The sequence below is a fragment of the Gloeophyllum trabeum genome (genome assembly GCF_000344685.1).
Source record: "Gloeophyllum trabeum ATCC 11539 unplaced genomic scaffold GLOTRscaffold_00006, whole genome shotgun sequence".
Taxonomy (NCBI): domain Eukaryota; kingdom Fungi; phylum Basidiomycota; class Agaricomycetes; order Gloeophyllales; family Gloeophyllaceae; genus Gloeophyllum; species Gloeophyllum trabeum.
Window position 1 is genome coordinate 1,931,310 of NW_006920415.1, and position 21,237 is coordinate 1,952,546.

The 21,237-nt window shown below is 52.6% G+C and overlaps 5 protein-coding genes across 5 annotated transcripts; 1 reads left to right on the forward strand and 4 right to left on the reverse strand.

The window, feature by feature from the left end:
* Positions 1–3,184: 3,184 nt before the first annotated feature.
* GLOTRDRAFT_129242 (uncharacterized protein) lies at positions 3,185–3,789 on the reverse strand (the record flags this gene model as incomplete). The annotated part of the gene is made up of 6 exons (XM_007867848.1): positions 3,185–3,214; positions 3,272–3,289; positions 3,341–3,449; positions 3,503–3,516; positions 3,576–3,654; positions 3,722–3,789. 6 exons carry the CDS (start codon positions 3,787–3,789, stop codon positions 3,185–3,187), a joined length of 318 nt encoding a protein of 105 aa, XP_007866039.1.
* A 1,562-nt stretch (positions 3,790–5,351) lies between these two features.
* Positions 5,352–6,052, reverse strand: GLOTRDRAFT_105858 (methionine sulfoxide reductase A; the record flags this gene model as incomplete). Its single annotated transcript, XM_007867849.1, has 4 exons — positions 5,352–5,572; positions 5,629–5,691; positions 5,748–5,987; positions 6,040–6,052. 4 exons carry the CDS (start codon positions 6,050–6,052, stop codon positions 5,352–5,354), a joined length of 537 nt encoding a protein of 178 aa, XP_007866040.1.
* Positions 6,053–9,893: 3,841 nt separating this feature from the next.
* Positions 9,894–10,766, forward strand: GLOTRDRAFT_129244 (uncharacterized protein; the record flags this gene model as incomplete). The annotated part of the gene is made up of 6 exons (XM_007867850.1): positions 9,894–10,053; positions 10,113–10,128; positions 10,188–10,230; positions 10,290–10,295; positions 10,351–10,391; positions 10,445–10,766. 6 exons carry the CDS (start codon positions 9,894–9,896, stop codon positions 10,764–10,766), a joined length of 588 nt encoding a protein of 195 aa, XP_007866041.1.
* Positions 10,767–10,948: 182 nt separating this feature from the next.
* On the reverse strand, positions 10,949–12,721 carry GLOTRDRAFT_41537 (phosphoglycerate mutase-like protein; the record flags this gene model as incomplete). The annotated part of the gene is made up of 8 exons (XM_007867375.1): positions 10,949–11,107; positions 11,170–11,348; positions 11,404–11,456; positions 11,510–11,642; positions 11,704–11,869; positions 11,923–12,099; positions 12,163–12,387; positions 12,467–12,721. The coding sequence occupies 8 exons, from the start codon at positions 12,719–12,721 to the stop codon at positions 10,949–10,951; spliced, it is 1,347 nt and encodes a 448-aa protein (XP_007865566.1).
* An 888-nt stretch (positions 12,722–13,609) lies between these two features.
* On the reverse strand, positions 13,610–20,294 carry GLOTRDRAFT_26506 (uncharacterized protein; the record flags this gene model as incomplete). Its single annotated transcript, XM_007867306.1, has 6 exons — positions 13,610–13,735; positions 13,809–13,971; positions 18,648–19,378; positions 19,433–19,666; positions 19,780–20,123; positions 20,237–20,294. Coding segments are annotated over 6 exons (1,656 nt in total), but the record flags the coding sequence as incomplete, so codon positions are not given.
* Between the last annotated feature and the right edge of the window lie 943 nt (positions 20,295–21,237).

A 21,237-nucleotide genomic window follows, 5' to 3' on the forward strand; every position in this document is an offset into this window, starting at 1 on the left:
GTAGCGGGTACAGCGCGAAAATTCTAAGTCCCACCGCATTGCAAGGTCCCGAGGGGTGTCAGATTCATGGTGAATACAAGCAGTATACTGTACATAATCATTCTTACTAGATACAGAGGCTCTAAATATGAGAAATAATGCTATTTGACGAGGAGCACATGGGTCCTCAACGCGTCAGACGCGTTCTAATTATTCGCCATGCATCCTGGGGTCCCGAAATGAATATCCCGACAAGGGCGCCAAAGCTCTCGGGGTTTGATGGGGAGAAGCGCTCGGGAACGCCGCGCGAAGCGGCGGCGGCTTGATGTGATTGTACGGAGGGCGTGACGTGCCCGTAAATCCACGCATCACGTGAGGACCCCTGAAAATACCGATAGATGCCGGTGCAGGACTTGATTTTGTCATGTCCGGACTTTTTTTGGCGGCCCCCCGCCTTTATGTCCGGATAAAATACCGGCATCGGCCAAGGTCGGATCCATGTCCGGACTATTGCCCCGGCCTCTAGGAAACAGCAAAAAGCACCCGTTGTAGTCCACAAGTCATTCTAGACACTAGATACAAGGGTGTATGTATGAAAATCTGAAATGTGCATAGTCTGAGGTAGAAAATTCAATAGACAACGGAAGAGCCTTCGGGCTCGAGATCTACAGCATGCAAAGGAAAGACGTGGCAGGCAAATGAGTGATTCGGCAGGCATTGAGCATTGCCAGGGTCTGAGAGACAGCGCGAAATACCCGCCCGTTCATGGCTTCGTAGCCCTGAACGGCGAGATACGATACCGCCGCGATATTGGAGGCATCCGGCACCCAGCTGTGCCTTCCATGTGTGCCTCCGGATTTCAGCGTGATACTACAAACTGTATAATTCCGTGCAAATAAGGGGTACCGAGGGTTCACGACTACAGGGGAGGCATGTCTATCCAGAAATACCATACCGGGTAATGATAATGTATAGTCGCAACGAAGTGGCGGGCTGCTGACCATGTCCGGACTACAACCGGCCTCACTGCTGGGGTGCCGTTGGTGTCCGGACTAAAAAACCGGGTTGGCCGGCTGAGACCCTTACTTACGTCCGGACTGGCTCCGGCGTCCCTCGCCCGAGGCGCTTTTTTTGTCCGGACTGGCTCCGGCATCTATCGGTATTTTCAGGGGTCCTATCACGTGGCCGTAAATCCGGTAAATCGGCGTAAATCCACCGAAATAAACGCTTATGCTGCTTATGCCGCGCTTTCGAGCACTTATGCGGTAAAATGAGTGCTTTTCCGCTTGCAGGATGCCTCCCCGGCTCTTGGGGGCTAAACTGACGACATAGAACGATTTTTTGAGTACATTATCCGTAGTAACACGCATTTTGGTAATATACATCAACTTCTATCTACTGCAGGAGAGCAAAAACACCCCCGGGGAGGTGCAGCCGCCGGGGAACGAGCGGGACAGGCGACGCGTCGACGCGTCGCGCGAGGCGTGGGAATACCCGGGAACCGCCGAGTCTCACCTGCCTAATAAGGCATGAAAAGCGTAAAGCCAGCGGAATAAGGCCAACTATGCCACTCCGGTCTTTACTATACTTTCAATCGGAGCAAACCGGATTCGAAGAGATGAAACGACCTCAGAGCTGTACTTATCACGGTGCACCACGAAAGGCTGCAGTTTACTGTAGCAAATAGGTACTGCCAACCTGTACAGTTTCGTAAGCAGTTTAAGAATATCAGCATTCCGGATTGGTATACTCTGCCCAGAAATACCCATATACACAGTAACTCAGAAAGGCGGCTCGATACGGACGATCGCAATGCGGCGTAGATGTATTCAGCCGACGTGGGCAAATGCCTCGCGCTGCACCATTATTTCAACACTCCTGTGCCGACTGCTCTGCCAAAGGAGGGAGTGATCAGTATACCATGGACCTTTATCACTGAGAGTACATATCTACTTACTGGAAATGGTCCCTTGCTCTCTTCCTGCTTCAGGGCCTGCCACATTATCCAGACATCTCAGACTCAGATACCCAGCACGTGTAAGACTCACGCTATCCATAGTCCCCTTGCAAAAATGATCCAGCTCAATGGCATCATGCGCGCTTGGTCGTGGTGCCACACATATCGGACCGCTATCAAGGCGCCTGTCCTTCAGGGACTGGCGAGCGTTCAGACTGGTTCAGTTTCCGCGATATCAGTTCCGTGGGACAAGGTCATTCGGAGGAATACGTGCACCGCCAAGAACGAGTTCACATATACTGTGGCAAAGCACGGTGACTTGCTGGATGCTTACAAACGCGAGAGGGACGTACGCTTATTGAGCAGGAAATTTATACCCCACGGGATGTCCGTGTACGGCAGAGCAGCGTACTGGAGGAGGTAAGGACATCTGTAAACCGATTTGGACGCAAATACTGACCGTCCCAAGGCATGTAAGGGAGCACATGCTGTACTTTTGGTCAACCTCGTGTTTGACGGGCAAACGGCTGATCCTCACCTCGTCATTGCACCAGAGCCTACTAGATATAGCATTATACTATGGACGATAGAATTTGACCTATTTCGTCTGGTGAGTTCCACAGCCAAAGGAGGAAGGAGGCAGGCAACATGTCGGCATACTGACTTCCGGCAGCCCGTCTTATGGGTCCACAATATCCAGCAGAAAACACCAGCAATAGCAGCATCGACCACGGTGGACGTCCCAAAGCTCATGTAAACAAGCCACTATGAACGATTTTGTATCAGCCTGAGTTCAGGTGTTACTTGAGCTCTGTTTCATTACCGACATCGCCTTGACTTGCAATAACGTATGAACCTTGGCGTATCTGGAATAGGCCTGAGTGAGGACATCCACAACATGGTTCTGGAGGCGGCTTACAGGAAGTAGATAGTTGCTGTACATGCAAGAGAAGGTTAACGGAAACAGCTGCACAACATTATGGATGACAGACCTATACCAACACCATACCCCACAGCGACAAGCACAGTCTCAGGAACAACCGGTAAGGGTGGCTAGGGGACTCTGTCGGATTTGCACTTACTACCATGGACAGTAGAAACCTGCGATCGTGAAAGCCGTTGACTGCGTGCGTCAGCGTATTATGCTCGGAGATATGGCGGTAACATACACTTCCAAAGACGAAACACGTATAGCCTATTGAGACAGGTGGTTAGCACGTAGTCCTCGGCACAACAAGATGCTTATCCTCACGACTGAACTGCGAGAATAGTGATGATCTGTCCGTAGTCAGACTTATGACAGCATTCACGGCAACTTTGATAGACGAAACTTACATTCATAACAATTTGAAGCTGAGGGATTCGATCAACTAAGTGCAACCTGGAAACGATAACTGGTCTTACCTTGAAAGACCACACGATATTGAACGCTTCGGCAAGCGAACCGAAGTTTGTGACAAAGTAGAAGTACACGGAGTGTCCCGCCAGACAAAGGTGCAGAGCATCGAGGGTCCTACGACTCAGTCAGCAAGGAAGCAACCTATATGGAGTTGAGTGAGTATCCACCAGAGCCCTGCCGCCTACACTTGCAAAGGTCATAACTCCTCTGTCTATATCGTTGGAGAAATAAGAAACTGACCGCAACCTTGTAGACTATCCAGTCCTCTTGGTACGCCTTGAAGTACAGGAAGATCTGCAAGTTGGTAACGCCGAACAGCCTGCCAGAGGTAGGAGGTCAGGCTGACCCGAGAGATTAGGCGGAGCACAGGCTGGCTTGTGACATACACCGCGGCAACGAGGATCCCAACGAGCAATGCGCCGTAGGTCTCGTTTAACAAATCCGCTAGAAACATATTTCTTCAGGGCTACGCGGAGTCGCCGCAGACGGATATGTCGGAGCGGGTGGGCAAGTGGAAGTGTGGCTTCAAGGGGCTTCAAATATCATCTGCTTACCTCGGCTGGCATGTGGCATGAATATGCATCATTATGATCAAGATGATCCACTGCGAGTTGTTTTGATAGTATCGGAGGGAAAGACGCGTTATCCTGCCGATAGGAGGGTTCGTTGGCGATTTCCTTTCCTGCATTGGGTGGTCCATTAGTCCGCATGACTTTACGCCAGCTCTGCAGATTGCCTGTAGTTGGTCCTAGATGTCTCCTAGGAGACCGAGTATACGAGGACTCTTTCTGGCAACCGTCAGTATCTCGCTATAGCCACAGCGACACACCGACGTCGAGTTATCTATAAATTCATCATGTCACCGTTATCAGAGTGCAGCGTGCTCACCTAGTTTAGTTCGCACACAGGTGTGAGGCGATGACGAGAGAACGCATAGCAATAAGTGAGAGTAGAGCCCCGATCCGTCACGAAAGAAGGGAAGACCAATGTACACGTGAACATGTTTAACTCGTCTGTGGACGGGTGAGCAAAGTAGACAGTACTTAAGTCGACCAGCGCTTCTCTAGACTCTTCACAGGCGCTAGGCATTCGGAGCGCTGTTTTGTATAGGCAAGGTGTCCCCAGCTGGACGCCTGCTCCGGTCGTTTGTTGTCGTCCTGTGGGGGGCAGATGGGTAGGTTCAGTACAATTTTTATAGCAGCTCAAATACCTCCTGAGGTTGTGAAACGTTAGAGAGCATGAATTAGCATTATCAAGCTAACACAACACCAATAGAGTAGCAAGCGCCTGTCGAACGAGGGAAACATGCTGTCGCACTGCCGTCCGTCGAATCCCATCCAAGGACACATGTCAGACAAGATAATTCCATTGTAGACAATCCCGCGCAATGCCGTCATAGAGTTCCGTCAAAGCATCGCAGGTGTTCCATACGGTGCTCTCAGACCAGGGAAACCGAAGCAAGACGAACAACACGACAAGAACAGGCCAATCGGATGTCAAGCCGAGCGCAATTGTTCTGTTCCCACGCCACAACGCGACCTATATATACGTCTCGCGCGCAAATTTGTTTCTTCGATTCTTCCACAATCAAAAACGCCCATGACGATAACCCCGGTGCAGCGCGATGAGCACGACCCTTCCTTGCGTTGTGGTCGGCGGTGACATCGCCCGCCCGGCACCCAACCTTGTTACGTTCAAAGGGGCGGGCTGGATTTTCTGAGGCGTCTTTTTGGTTGCTGGCTGTGTCTGGTTGACAGGCGATTTATGGAAGGAGGACTCTGGGAGAAGGCCGAGGCGAGGAGGGGGAATGATTCATAGAAATGGATGGCACATGGGTACGTGGGCATTGATATACGTTGATACCATGTTGCGAGTATTCTGTCATACAATTGATATCCTCCTGAATTGCTCTCAAGTACTCGTGTTCGCTCCGTATAACAATACAGTCAATCGTCAACAATAAGTACGTGCAATGTGAATCGTACAGTAATCACGAGCTTCCGCTACTACCTGAGCTCACCAGTTTAGCCTGTGCGTTGGGCACTGGTACCCATCCGGATTCTTGAACAGGTATAGCTGGTGATACTCCTCGGCGTCATACCACTGCCCAGCGGGTACAATTTGCGTGACGATCTTCTTGCCAATGGGGTCGAAGTGCTTCTTCTGCACCTCCTCCGTCACGCGCTCGGCAATAGATTTCTGCTCCGGCGAGTGGTAGAATATGGCTGACCGGTACTCTACAGAAACATAGTAGAATGTCAGGAAGAAACATAAAGAGAAGAACAACACGTACGAGTACCGCGATCCGCGCCCTGTCGGTTCTCCGTTGTCGGGTCATGCGTGCGGTAGAAGAACTCTAGCCGGTCACTTCAGGCTCCTGCGCATACTTACCATGCCGCAGCGAACACTCACCAACTAGCTCATCATACGACACCTTGGTCGGGTCAAACTCGATCTTCAACGCCTCCGCATGGTCAGTCGTCCCCGTGCAAACCTGGCGGTAGCTCGGGTTTTTCGCGTCCTCCTTCCCGCCGGTGTAACCCACCGCAGTCCTAATGATTCCCTTGTCCTGCGAGGGTGGGTAGTGCTTCAGGAAGATGTGCTCGACGCCCCAGAAGCACCCGCCTGCAAAAGTTGCAGTGTCGGTTTGACCTGGAATAGCAGTCAAGCACGTAAGTTAACTAGTGTAACGCATACGACGAACCGGTGGATGACATATTGGAATATAACGCGCGGTTGAAGTTGGGCGAATTCGAAAGGAATGAAAGGCCGAACAGGGACGCTCTGATGCCGTTCAGGCGACTAAGCATAAAATGATATATGTATATGTCTTGTGGTCGAGGGGATGACAGAAACGAAGCTTGCGTCGCGCCATCGTAGAGTGGATTGCACGGATGACGGAATCCGGGGTAGGGGAGTGTGGCGTGAGATTCTCCAGTCCCCCTGGGCCTTGATTGTGAGGGGCTGGTGGACCTTCTGGTTGTTGGCTTCCGTTGCCCTCTCATACCGACGCCGGTCGGAGCGCTTCGGGTCTTTGACGTAACGCCTGAACGGAATGAACGGTATGTCCTACTGAGAATTCACGATAAGTCTTGGAATAAAACCAGGGCGAAGTCGTCTTTGCCACTCTTCATTGCGAAGGTTTATAGAGATTGACAGAGATCTGTCATGCACGGTGTCACATATTCAAACGCCTTGTATCTGAATCAGATTGTGATGAAACCTCTACCAGATATTTGCGAAACGATAGAGCCGGTTGAGACTTTTGCTCATGCGGTGCCTTCCCCCATGTACTCATCAAGGCTAACCAAAGCTAGTAATATACGGCGCCCCACCACCCACCACTCTCAGCCAGAGACGGGGCGCTCAAGGGTCTCGAAAGGGCAGTTGACCGCCTTCCGATCGCTCTCTTCGCCTTTTCCAATGATTTTGTGGTTTTTTGTGTTTGGAGTCGCCGTATGAGTACAATCGCTAACTGGCTCTATGTTTTGCTAACAGCTGACACAGCGAGACACATTCTCGTGTACGCGCATAACTGCCTAAGCCCTATTCTATGGGGCGTCATTCTTGAACGATTCACTAATCTTGATAGAGAAAGCCCATCTTCAAGCTTCAAGGACGATGCAGACCAGGTCAGAAGGCCCGTTCCGCAAGTACTTGCGAGTACTAGTCGCGCACATCGCCGGCACAAAGAGCTGTGTTCGATATTCTACAGATATAATGAATGCTGAGTTTGTGCCAGACGCTGGTTGAGACCGCAGTCTGTCCTGGGCCACTAGATCATCAATTGTGAGTTCCGCTGTGTTCAAAACGGTTAGAGATGCTGATGGGTCAGCGATCTGCAAACGAAGAGGGGAAGTCTGGCCTGCGAGCTCAAGGCAAGGTGCCTGTCGCCTCATCCCAGAGTCGTGGCTTCGTATCAGCGAGAATTCCGCGACGGGTGGGGGAATCTGCCCTTCCATTTCCCCGTAGATCCTGGTCCACGTCACTTCATGCAGAACACTTACGTTCCCATGTTTCGAAACCTGGCCGCGCTGCTATCCAATCTATCACGAGGGAGAACGGCGTATGGGTACCTTCCCATGAGATGCGCACATAATTTAGAGTAACCTGTGAGTAACTGCTTGGGAGGCTATTATGGCGGATTTTACCTTCTAACGGTGTCGGTAGATATGTTTCTCAGCTCTGCTTGTACGTGGAGATTGGTTCCCCTTGTCCTGGTCCTGATGCGAAGTGGTTGTCTAGAGTTACTCAGCTAACGTGCCCCTTGCGCTTCTCTGGGGCACAGACATGGAACACAAACACAGACTGTTGGCGTATGGCGATCGAGGGTGCCGTTTGGACCAGGTGATAAATCGTAAACACACGCTTGTGGATTAATCTCCCCTTCACTCTGGTTGTCTTTTTACGTCGGTCTCCCAAAGGTCCGCGACATTGCGTTTGGATAATGGAATATCTCAGCGCCACTCCGCTGCTCGGAGTGCTGCGAACTGGGAGTATCAGATCATGATCGCCAGAACATCTGCCACTGTTACTTCATTTTTCATCTCAAAATAGTACAAGCAAGTAAGTTTCTAGTCCTGGAGCTTATTTCGACGTCATATGCTCATGTCGCCGAGGTTCTTGTGATTCTTTAGTCGCCGGCATGCGAGGGTGGCATGGGGGTGGCATTCTACAAACGGGAACGGGGAGCATACACAGGCAAGCAAGACTCAGAGCGCGTTGGCCGTGTTAGTCCTACAGGAAAGCGTACCGAATTAAGCTGCAAAGAATCGTCGTCAGCGCTTCAACTACAGCTACTCGCGAGATGGATCATGGTACACGCGGCAGAATCACTCCCGGGCGATACTAATAGCTGGAAACGGAACGGGAAAGGCCGCGATATCTTCTTCTGCACAAGGGATTCTCTATTCTACCCGGGCTTCCGAGTCATTCCGGCTATTCGATATACGACGAACCCGAAGTACGGGCGAACGTGCGTGAGTATCCCCAGCGGACAACATCTAGCAGCGGATGGATCATCGAGTTGTGGACACGAACTGTTCTTGATTCTGCTGACGGCTGCGCCACCTACATCCATAGATCCCTCGCCTTGAGATGGCTCTGCACAGGGAGATTTATAACACATGGACCATATGAGACGGTAATATGGTCGACGGCCTCATTGGGACCGCGAGCTTCCGTAGTAAGTCTATTCTCCATATCGAGCGGGTAAGCATTATGACCGGGCCCCGAGCCGCATAGTTGCGCGCTATATATGTTTGCTCCGCTCAAGTCCACACGGGGCGGCATATGGTAGTTAATGAACTTCGTATAACAGTCCATGCAAAAAGAGCGGATATTTGTTCGGGACAGACTCACCGCCGAAGGTTCCGGTTGCGACTGCATCTTTGCATCAATCACCGACTTGTTCGTCCAATTCTTAGTTCAATTCTCTGCCACACCCCATTATGTTGACGCAGATACTGAATCACGTTCGAACATCTTGAGTATCGTCTCGGCCACATCATCGCCGCAGCCCTTCTCAGGACGATAAATGAAAGGATCGGGTATCGAGGAAGGGGTTCACAAGCCCGTTCCGTTTGCCTAGAAAAGCTTTGCTCCTTCAGGTGCTCTGTGGGCACCATCTCTCCAGCAATGTCAAGCAAGGCAATTACTGCAGCATATACCCAGTGAGCGAGACGCTCATTGCATCCCGAGAAGGACGTTGACTTCTTTCTCGCTCTTAGTTTTCTGCAGTTTCGGATTCAATACTCCAGCATTGGTGTGTCATACTTGCTGAATGGATGGGGATGTTTATTGACCGCACTTACCAGCCCTGCTATACTATGATTATGCTCTAACCTTTCCGAGGGGTAAGGTCGATGAGTCCTCTCTTCATCACTATATACTCAATCCCTTGAAGAGGTGAAATATATCTGGGGCTCGAGGCTGAGGATCTCGACAATCTGCTACATATTCTGCCGGTATGCCCTGGTGGCCAATATTCTCTACCTATTGGCTGTGGCTGGGAAACTCCACGCGAGGGTGAGCCTGACAATCGATTCACCTGCTTATGAAACACTGACTCTAATTTCCAGTGCACCATATAACACTTAACTCCCTTCCTTAACTTAACCATCCGCATATCCAGCTGTAATACGTGGTACAAATTCATTGGCGCAATCAGCGTCCTAGGCCGAGCGGCTGTAATCAGTAAGCACACGGCTTCTTCCACCTGACATATCTTCTGACGGTCCTGGTGCCTACGAAGCTGTATTCACGCTGCGTGCATGGGCTGTGTACTCTCGCAGCCGCATAGTACTGGCCTTTCTCGGGACGATCGGCGCCCTTTGTGTAGCTCTCGACATCGTCAGGACCTTCTACTCTCTCCTTTGATTCCATGCTAAATTGGGATGCGTAGACACACGTACCGGGACTACGATGTGTCGGTAGCTCCAGTGAGCGAATGTCGTAACGCTTATCCGGCGGCGTTGAATGCTGATGATATCTCTTCCCTACCCTAGGCATTCCTATAGGTTCGTGTTTACTTGTGCGTATTTGGAGACACATTCTCACATGACTCCGTTAGCCAACAATATGCTCTCTATACTCATGGTCATCTTCGAGTGGTGTTCCGCCATCCTTACAACTGTGCGGAGCGTACAGGCCATCAGAAGTAACGGTACGAGCTGGCAGGAGCAGAAGAAGGGCTTTTTCTATTTGATATTGGAGCAAGGTATGCATTCGAACAAAGTGCGGGCAGATTAGCGTTGAAGCTGATCGCGTGTTGTGCAGGTGTTCTTTATTTCTGGTACGTGTAGTGCCCTGCGTTTACATTGTAACGAAGAGGAAACTGATATCTGTCTGCAGCATTATATCGCTGTTCACTGTTACTGCCGTCATCCTCAATTTCGTGAGCCCGCTCTTATCTTTCATTTTACGGTTTGCCAATATTGACCGCTTATCCCCCAGCGTACGGTATGTAATCGACAACTGAGACGCCTGGAAGCCTAGGTTCATATCGTGTCCGTAGACCGGATTTTGGCAAAGGCTCCTGAATGCCTTCACTCTCCCGTGAGCACTTACTGATCACTCCCCAGACCTTCTCAATCCCAACCTCGCACCAGGCTCTCAGGACTCCTTACCGCCCGCTTCCTCCTGCACCTCCGCGAATGGGAGTCCTCCACATACGTGAGCGGAACCAAGTCCACCCCGGGCGGCGACGCGGAACGAAACCAGCTCTCGGAATTCGAAGTCGCGCGCAGAACCGCCAATTCTCTCGTCGACGACTTCGGCGAGGACCCGGTTATGAGGGAGAGGAATCGGGATACGCTGCCGGTGGAAATGCCAATGGAGGAGCGGAGCGCCGGGTCGCGCTCGGGCGGTTCCCAAGAGGAGGTGGTGCTCAATTTGTCGGTGAAGGAGGGGAAGAGACGCGCGATTGTGTGAGTACGTCGCGGGTGCCGCGCGGGGTGGGACTTGTCCATGCTCGACTGGCGAAGAGAGCATGGAGTCCAGGTTGTATTGTGGACAGGACGATCAGTTTGCTAATACCGAACCTCCTGAATTATTCCGTATCGTTGCTGTTGTATACATAGTATATTTATCGTCCCGATTTTCCGCTGCCCCCCTCAAGAGCTACTGGTACTCATACAGGTGTCGAATAGTTTCTCCGGCACCTGCGCCTGCAGCAGGTCCACAAACTCCTCAATCGGCACCCATGCCAGGCTTTTCACTGGCGTCCCCTCATGCACGACCCTTACGAAATCCTCTCCATCCGCTCGCCAAACCTGGATACATACATTAATATCACCACCACCACCACCAGGAAGGTATAAAGGAGACAGCATACCTCCATAACCATCTCGGAGCCTAAGGCCGGCCAGCGCAGCGGCGCACTCTTGCCCAGCCCAAGGCCTGACGCGAGCCGGATCATCGAGCCGTCGTGCCCGACATACAAACGGGCGCGGTACATCTCCACTCCGGACTGAAACGCTTTGAAGTTCGCGGCGAGCTCGGAGAACATCACGCCTTCATAAATACGTCAAGCAAAGATGATTCGGGAATAGGAGGAGGGGACGTTTACCGAACGTGAGCGCGGTGTAGGTCGACGCGTTTTGCGCCGCGTTCCATATGTAGCTATCGCAGGAATTATGAGCAGGAGGACATACTTATGGTAGTGGGGAGCGCACTTGTATTCAAAGTCTCCTATAGCGAACACGCCCGCCGCGTCCTCTTCTGATACACATGCGCCGGTGGTAGCATTACACGGAAGCGGGTGCCCCGCGCATGTCCTTGACGTGAACGTGTCGAAGTAATGATCATCTTCGCGTAGTTCACGGTCAGGCTACTGGACATTTCGACCCAGAGGGGAGGAGGAACGCACACCACGACGTCCACGCGCTCAGATTGGCGGTCCCGGTGATCTCGCCCAGGCGCGCTTGGAGCTCCGCGTGGGCGACGAGGTGGTCTGTCCACGCGGGGACGGACTGATATGCGTTGCGCATGTTGTCTGCGAGGGGGCAGTCGTAGTCGGGCACCAGGGAGTCGATCTGAGCTCTCAGTAAGCACGCATCGACCACCAGCGCACGAACTGCCCACTTACATTGGTCGGCTGCGTGTACACTGCGAATGGTTCGCCCGCGTACGCGGGGTCCATCCCGTACAGCAGCCCGCCAGCGACCTGGTACGTTCTGTCGGCCACCGACGTGCGGACGTACAAGTCTCTCGGATTCACGTCGGGCAGGAAGCCCAATGTATCGTGGTACACGCTCCAGAAATCCTTTAAGTTCCCTTTCGTCAGCATCCCTCTCCCATCACTTATTACCCTGGGGGAGACTCCCACCTGGCCGTGCTTGACAGCGTCCTCGAGCCCCTCCTGCGTGAGCTGCCCCTGGTCGCACGTCCCGTTCCATATCTGGCTGAGAAACGGGTGCTCCGGGGGCACCACGACCTGGTGGTACACCGCGGCCGTTCCACCGCCGTAATTGAACTGGACAAAGTTGCTGCAGTTCCACCCGCCCGCGGGATTCAGCCCATTCTCGTCTGGATAGAGGTTGTCCGGCGTGCGCTTGGAGTTGTTCCCATTATCAAATCAATGTCCGGTCTATTATCCAGGTCACAGTAGCTGTGTACGAGGCTCAGCTCACTTTGTGGTGGCGGAACATGACGTTCATGTACACCATCTCTGCGCCCTCGACATGGGGTTTGGTGTAGTGCGCCGCGTTGACATGGGGTGCGTTGCAGTAGTTGTACGTGTTCCATGCAAAGCTGGACGGCGTTGTGGACGAGTTGTACACGCCGTTTGGTGTCGATATCGGGCTTGTCACGTTCCGGCAAACGGACAAATACGCTAGACGCAGAAATAATAAAGCCAGTGCAAGCCGTAGGCTAAGAAGAGCCATAGTGGCCTCAGTGAACCTTATGAACGTCGACCAGGAAGGCGTAGAGGGAACTATTCGACTCGAGTAGCTTTATAACATCGATATTGGGGTTGCGGAAGTCATGAAAGCTACATGTTGGAGAAAGACGGGACCTGGCGGAAGGTGGCAAATAAGGATACCGTGGTTCGAGGCAGACGCACATGCGTGTGGCTGAGATGCTGTTGGCCGAGTGATAGTGCATCGGACCACGACGCCGTGTTCGCATTTAACACAGACGTTTACGTGAATCGAGGAAAAATAACCGACAATTCACCTTTCATCAACTGAACGGAGGAAGAGCACTCAGCGACAGCAATGAGCGTCCAAGTCGTGTTCAATCATCCTCAGACCGTCGCGCATCTCCCGGAGTATGCTGGCATTAGGCAGTGCACAAGGGTCCGTCAAGCGTCTAAAGAATAGGCTTAAAATACGATAGGACATAAACCATCTACTTCTGGCATCAGCGCGAACCGTCAGACTATTGGCCGGCATTTTCACGGGACGGCGCAAGAACTCACTTAAGCTGGGACCGGAGGTGTGATGCGGCGCTTCACTTTAACTTGGAGAAGAGCTTGGGCGCGACGCAGTTCTGAAGGCAAGAGATCAGTGGGGGACAGGGTGGGTATAGTGCTGGCAGACGCACATCTACGCAGTGCATCATGCTGACACGGAAAAAGTCAGATTCGAGAACTCATGGACATACTGATGCGGACTCACTGGACTGAGAAGCCATGCGAGGTAAGGGTAGATGAGGGTCATTGTTAGTAATCCTTCGTCACAAGCTATAGTCAGGCAGAGTATACGTACATCTGCAATAGAAACAAGCCAGTAAGTATGAACACAGTATACCCGCAAAAGCCAGAATGTTACGCACAGCTCCTCAACACAGTCCTCCCCCTTGAACCCCTGGCCAGAGCTGACCTTCTCCTGGCAATGTTGGAAGTGCTTCGTTAACGAAGCGCACTTGCTCGAGTTCTGGCACTCCTCTCTTAGCGCCTCGGCGGGCTACACCACCAAGCGTCAACCTCCATCTAACACAAAACACAATGTGAAGCGAACGCACGTCTACGGGCTCCTCCTCCTCTTCCTCCGCCTCCCCACCCTCCTCTCCCTCGCCCTCGTCTTTGCTCTCCTCCTCCTCCTGCTCCTTAGGCTGCTCCTCCTCCTTCTCCTCCGGAGCGTCTGCGTACGCCGTGGGGAACAGGGAGGAGAAGAACGACGCTACACTCGAGCTCATCGGTGCGCTTGCCAGTGGTTTCCGAGGTATTTGAGTCGGTGTTCGGGCGTTCGCGAGTTTACGGAGGCGGCGGTTTAGGCGGAGATTCGGGAGTTACCGGATTGCCCAACGTTGGACGGCCTCTCGTCGACGACGACGACGATACTATGATATCCTACTCGTCAGAGCCGTACCTGTCGGCGACGCTACTGCCACTAGGACGTTGCTTTGCTTCAACGGTCATAAGTCCCATCACACAGCCTATTGAGCTACGACAAGATCGCACAAGGTCGTGTCGCCTGAATTGCTTTGGATTAGAGTCTCCATTCTATTATTCAAGATATTCCAACGGTGTGCATTGCAACTAACATACAATAAAGTCCAGAGTTCCTTTCAACTCAGAAACCAGTCCCCCACAACCTTACTCTCTAGGACACCGCGACCACCCATACTCAACCATCCGAAAGACACCGTCAGAGGATACAAGCCCGCCCCTTTAATGGGTGGTGTAAAACGTGTGCCGGACGAGCGATGTCACCGCCGACCCGACCGAGGTCGAGCCGAGCTCATCGCGCTGCACGCTGTTCTCGTCATTGGTGTTTCGATGATGGGAGAATTGGGGAACGCATCTGCGCGCGAGGGGGATTTATAGGTATGGGGGGCGTGGGAAATAGCGTACCCATGGACGCTGAACTCGGCTCGAATTCGAAACCGTAGCTCTGTATTTGAACATCACTAACTGGTGTGCTGCAAGAGGTCGGGGGAAAGGTTTGATGTGTGGCAGGTTTATTTTGAGGTATATCTGTAACCTCCCCGAGGTCAGCCTTATACTGACGCCAGCGATTTGGACGAGACAGACCAAGGCAGCTTCGAATTCGAAGCTTCACTTTAACGCCTGCTGCCATACTGCCATGTTTGACTCTTGAGTCTTATCCGATAGGGCATCAATATTGTTATTAGATCCGCATGTATGGGTATCTATAGGTCAGTCAAACTCCATACTGGAGCGAGATTCCGGTACACGGGGGAATTTGTCTAGGGTCTCGGCTCAGGTTCGTCCATCACGGCCCAACCGTGGATGCCTCGCGTTACTGACACTGTAGACGCCGCAGTACTAGACGTGGAGCGTCCTACACGAGGTGGTGGGCCGTACATAAGAATGGCACGGTAGGATGGACGTCAACCACGCCCTCCTCTCCCGCTGGACCTCTCGGCGCAACTCTCCCAGATACTAGCATGCCTGGATACTCTATCGGTCAATTCCATCAAGATATCTTCCCGGATATTCGTCGACAAATCACCCTGCGCCGCTTCAAGGCAGACGACGCCGGAGAGGCGGCGGAATACATCCAGAGACTCGAGACTCCAGTGCTCGGAATCGCGCTTCACCTGTCTCCTACGGGTGTTATCGCCGCGCTCGCGTTTGCCAGCCCCAACGAAGTAGTGTGGGTGTCCACGCAGAAACTTGCCCCGGCCTCTGATGCAGGCATTGGCCTGGGCAGGCTCCTTCGTGGTACATTGACCTGCCTGGCGAGCTTCGACATGGCGCAAGTCGCATTGCAGATATACAAGGACCTGAAGATGCATGTCAGGGGTGTAGATCTGTCGACGTTGATTTCTATATCCACGGATAAGCCGCTGTCCCCCGAGACCTTTGCAACGAGGAGACTTGGCCCTTCCGTAAGATGCGACAGGATCGGAAGACTTTGGGATGGTAAAGAAGAGACCGACGTCTGTGGCCGAGCATTCGTCATGGCTAGGTTAGTCCACCCGGGACAGGGGTATGAGTCGTTTCAAACTAATGTTCCCATGCATCGAAGGCTGGCTGAGGTTTGTCGATCAGAAATGGATGCCGTTTCTAAAGTGGCAACCGTCAGACTATCTGACGGCGTAGGGATATCTTTACTTCGAGTGCATGACGTTTTCTGACATTCCTTAGGAATTGGATTGTCTGGCGAACATGGTCTCCGAGCGACAAAAGCTGCAGGAGCAGGAGCCTACGGTTAGGCAGAATGACTTCAACGATGTCATTGCCAACTCTGAAGGAGCTACTATCCACAATTCTCGATTCAAGTCACGAGCTCGCACCGGATCCAAGGTTTACCTGGACGTCATGTTTGCATTGCCCCGTTTTAACGCCTCTTCTGTCTCTCCAGATTACTCTTGAAATGAAAACGGATGACGGTTCTATCATACGGGCTAGACCTGTTGGGGTGGAAGGCAAGCAGACGCACATTCGCATGTCAGCTGGATATCGGGGCAACATCAAGGAGATCACAATTCACGGCAGGGAAGACCCTACATGCGCAGAGAAGGCGTTCTATGAGTTCATACTTCTGGCGTTGATGGGCCAAGTATCTCTGCATGAGTCGGATTTCATACACCAGCTCTGGTTCCCTGAGCGAGCTTTGCAGCCTCTGTCGTCCGATGAATCAATGCTGGTGCACGTCGTTGACGGTGCGCTCAACGAATCACAGTCGCAGGCCGCACATATTATGCTGTCTACCTCACGCCCTTTGGTTCTGGTGCATGGTGAGTGTCCCCGCAATACGTTCAGTGTACTCCAGTCGAGATGCTGCATATAGGACCGCCCGGTACTGGCAAGACTACAGTTATTTCTGCTGCTGCGAAAGCATGGGATGCACGGAAGGCGCCGGCATGGATCGCGGCCCAGTCCAATGTCGCTGTAAAGAACATCGCCAAGGCTTTGCTCAAGCGCGGGGTGAAGTTTAAGCTTATAGTGTCAAAAGAGTTCCACTTCGAATGGTAATGCTTTTTGTTTACCTATGAATGAACGTAGCTCTCAAAGAGGAGCCGCAGGCACGAACACCTTTATGAGGAGATGGACCGTGTCGTGATACGCTCAGATGACCTTGGTGTGGACGGCGTCAGGTTAATTGGCGAGAATACGATCATTCTATGCACCGTCAGCATGCTCTCCAACCCTGCGCTTCACGACGCAGGGATATACCAGCGAGTCCCACTATCTAGACTGGTCATTGATGAAGCCTCGCAAATTAGCATATCAGAGTACATTGTAAGCCCCTGGATCACCGGCCGATCAGTGAGATACTCATAATCTCTTTAGCATCTCTTCCATCGTTTTCGGCATGATCTGACTAAGGTGTGCTTTTTCGGAGACCCGTGTCAACGTAGGTGATTGCAGAGAGGTAATTGTGTGCCGGTCCGCTTACGCCCACAGCCAGTCCCTCCATACGGTCAAGATTCGGTTCCATCCATGAAATCCATCTATCACTTAGCCCACCTTCGTCCCTTGCAGTACCTGTTGGATACCCAGTGTAGGTTCCGTGATATGCCTTCTTCTGACACTATCTCAACGTGACGTAGATCGTATGCCAACGCCGTTGGGCGAGTTTATCTCGAAAGAAATGTACGACAGAAAACTCCGATCGGAACACCAGGTCCGCGAACACACGTGCGTTCGATTTATTGACGTCTGGAAGGGCGACGAGGAGAGACGGGGCACGAGCTGGGTGGTGCGTCTCGCGATCGATGTTAGTGATACACTGAGGTTACCGCCATGGTACAGAATACAGACGAAGCGCAAACCGGGGTCCACCTCGTTCGCGATTATTACAAACTGCAAGACTTCGCCGTTATCACTGCATACGATGCCCAGAGATCCATGATTGAAGAAATTTTAAAAAGAGAGGGCTTGCCCTGGGAGAAGGTCTATAACGTTGACAGCTTCCAAGGTAGACAACTCACATTGAATCTGGATTCTTTCGAACTCACGTTGCGGGTAAAAGGAAACGAAGCAGATTACATCCTTGTATCTGCTGTTCGCACTTCAGGCGCAGGGTTCCTACGGTCGCGCGAACGCATCAATGTGATGTTAACAAGATGCAAGAAAGGGATGGTTATCATTTCGAATCGAAACTTCCTTGAGGACGGACCAGGCAGAGCCACGATGATTGGGCGTCTCGCCAGCCACTGGAAGGGTAACCACGGTGAAAGTGCCACCTGGGTGGACTGGCGACATGTCGCTGAGAAGCGTGCGGATATGCCGGGGGTGCGTGGGACTGGCGAGCGAAGCTCGCCCTTCAGCGGATCTACGTTCAGCTGGTCCACGACGACGCCGCCCCCCGACTCAGGGAATTATGCAGTATTCTCATCGAAAACACCTATCACACCCACTACCCCAGCACCTTCGGAAATCTTCCGAATGAAGATTCCAGCCATTACTCCAGCAATCGACCTCTCAGCATCGTCGTTTGTGCAACGCGCTCAGGGAAAGTGGGCCTCGTTTCCAGGCACCCCTACTAACCCTTCGGCCTCGCCATTTGCGAGCCAAGCGCACGAGAAGTGGCGCTCCCGGGAGGAGTCGCAAGACAGCGTACCGAAAGGATCGACCTCAGACCAAAGCACGATCTATTCGGTGCGGAGAGCGCCTGAAACGCCTTCCCCCGGGGACTTTCCTGTCCTGGGTGCTTCCAAAGCGCCAAGCTCTGAACCGCTCGGCGCATGGCGTCGGACTCCGACCGTCGCGCCGACCAGTCAGGGCTGGCGAGCCCAATCGAAATCGCGCGCTAGGGTGCTGCGAATCGTTAGCTCCTCTACTCCCCCTACACCTCGCGCGACATGACCCGCCTTGCGATAAGCAATGGACGCTCGTGATTTCTTGATCTGTAATCCATGTATCTACTCGAGGTTGATCCTGAATGTCCTCACAATCTGAGTACCGTGATATCGCCCTGATTATTGCCTAGCGCGACCATCCCTAGTTCCTCGTCGTAATCCATCGAGACCCAGTACCTCGACTCATTTGTCAACAGCTTTCTGCTCACGAGCCCCTCCTCCGAGCGATAAAGCGGGCCCGGGAACACCGTCGCCATCAGCGACTCTTTCGCGGGCGCGGGCCCAGCCACCTGGGCTTCCTGGCTGTGCAAGTCAAGGCCGGTCAAACCGGCATGGCCCAACTCGCGCGGCTGGATCCAGAGTGCGGTGCCGAACTTGCCCAGGAATAGGTTGTTGCAGCGGAAGAATCCTTGCACGGTCGATAACCGGCATTTGCGGGCGGGAGGAAAGATATAGGGAGAGCGTGCGGGACTGGACGACGCGAGATCGGGGTTGTCACGGATGGAGTGGTATGTAGGGTCGGGGGCTAGCTCGAAGAGCGTCAGCGAACACGTATTCGGAGCCCATGGGTCGTCGCTGTCCTCCCGAAAGAGAAACGACAATGGCCGATGATTGTTGGAGATCGCATTCGCTTCCTCCGCTTCTGGGTGGACGACGGTGACTGCTACGGCGTCGGGCCATCCGAGAGAGCATGTTGCGAGAGGCTCGTACACGCGGATCTTGTCGTTTCTTTCCAAGACGGGTTCAGGGAAGAGATTCACGGAGCGCGCACGGACGACCAAGACGCTCTCATGCGCGAATACGACTTGCAGGCACCTGTTGTACTGTGGTCTTCGTTAACATCCGGCCAGCTGTACGACGGAGAAGACAGTATTTACTTGCCAAGTTCCTAGGGGAGTCTCCTCCCGATCTTGCAGGACGGCTTCGCTACCGGTTTTCCAGTTGAGTATCCTCGTTTCGGAAGCACGGTCGCTCATTGCCAGGATATCGCCCCCCAAGGTGATTGGCAAGTGAGAAGTCTCAATAGAGGTTATCAGTTTCAGGGATGGTAGTCCATTGTACACATTACGCCGCAGCTGTAGGATGTCTATCTGATGATCTGACCTGTGCTGCTACCAAGCATCATAAGCAAATCATCAACGAGCAGATTCGCCGAGGCAGTCACCTGAGATCTGGAAACTGAGACAGCAACAGTTGCTTCGGAATCAGGATCCTGGTTCACCACGAAGGTATGGAAGAACGCCCCCTTGCGTGTCCATTCCGCCATCTTGGCAGGCTTGGAGGACTCGTCATGGGGGACATGCCAGAACGCCAGGACAGACCAGATGCCTTGGGATATGGTAACGATCCACTCGCCGTCCAGACCAGGCAAGAAGCGTAAATTCATAATCGGGTTTCCCGAATTAGCTTCGAAAGTCAAGGATGTGCGCGGGGACATAGAACTCGAGGACGTCCATTTCACGCCCAACTCGTGAGCACGGCGGGCTCTCTGCTCGAGTTCTGAGGCGTCCATAGTTGTCGGCGACGTTTCAGGAAACGGATATCCTCGTTTTTTGATATTATAGCACGCTGTTGCCCACACTGTCCTGAGCGAAGAGATACCCAACATTCTTTTACATGTCTACTGAAGCCATAAACAAACGAAGAGCCGTCCCCTTCCTTCCTGCTTACCTGCCTCATACGAAGGATGTCAGGAACGGATAGGAACGAGAACAGGTAGACGAGAATATCGTCGTCAAGGATGTCCAGCGGACATCGTCCGGTCGCAGAGCGTCGGGACGTATCCATCTGCAGGAGTATTTGATGTTTTCCCGAGCTGAGTCGACCCGTTCCTGTCTCGATAGGTGCAAGGTGGCGATCGTCGTCTGCCTGTCGGGGTATGCAGGCCGCTGGACGGGTCCAGTAGAGACCGTGGGAGATCTAGACCGACGAAGTCTGTGAGAGGCTGAGAGCTTCATTGGTTCCCTTGATCAAGTTCAAGTAAGTAGGTCCGTATGTAAATCGTCGTTGCTACATGCGAGGAAAATGCATCAGGTGGGAATATAGCATATATACTCATCCGAGGACTGGGAGCAGGAGAGGTATTACCGCAACAGCTGCGCACTGGCAGGCTATGTCGATTAATGATCGAAGCCACGGGCAGCCCTTCGTCAGGCCACAACTTCAAGTGCCCGTATGTTCCTTATCGTCACCTGAGTATCCTTTTTCTGAAGACCTTTCCGAATTGCTCGTCGGTTTTGGTCTACTTCAGAGGGGTACAACCGGAATTGATCTTCAATGATCTTGGAGGGTTTAGCCTGAGTGCTGTCAGCCTCACTCGGCCAGTGAGCGAACAAGACACTCTTCCAAGTATCATTTCTTAGCTGTCACTGTACTAGTAATATGAAGGAGGTACGAACTAATCAGGTGAGATCCATTTGTCAACATGTTCTTTCCGCGAAATCTGATGCGTCTTCTGGTTCTCTTGATTAGCATCTCGAGGTTCCGAGACTTGCAGAGTCATCCGTCGACTGAGATTTCTCCATCCTAGAGCCGTTCTTCGAGTTGAATTATTATCGTCCGTCCTACTTCACCTGAGCCCGCTACCGACTAGGTGATCCTCAGTGCACTCGGATACCGGCTTCTACATCACAAATCAGCAATGCTGCTGGATGCTCCCGAGTGATAGTGATCGGGCAGAGTG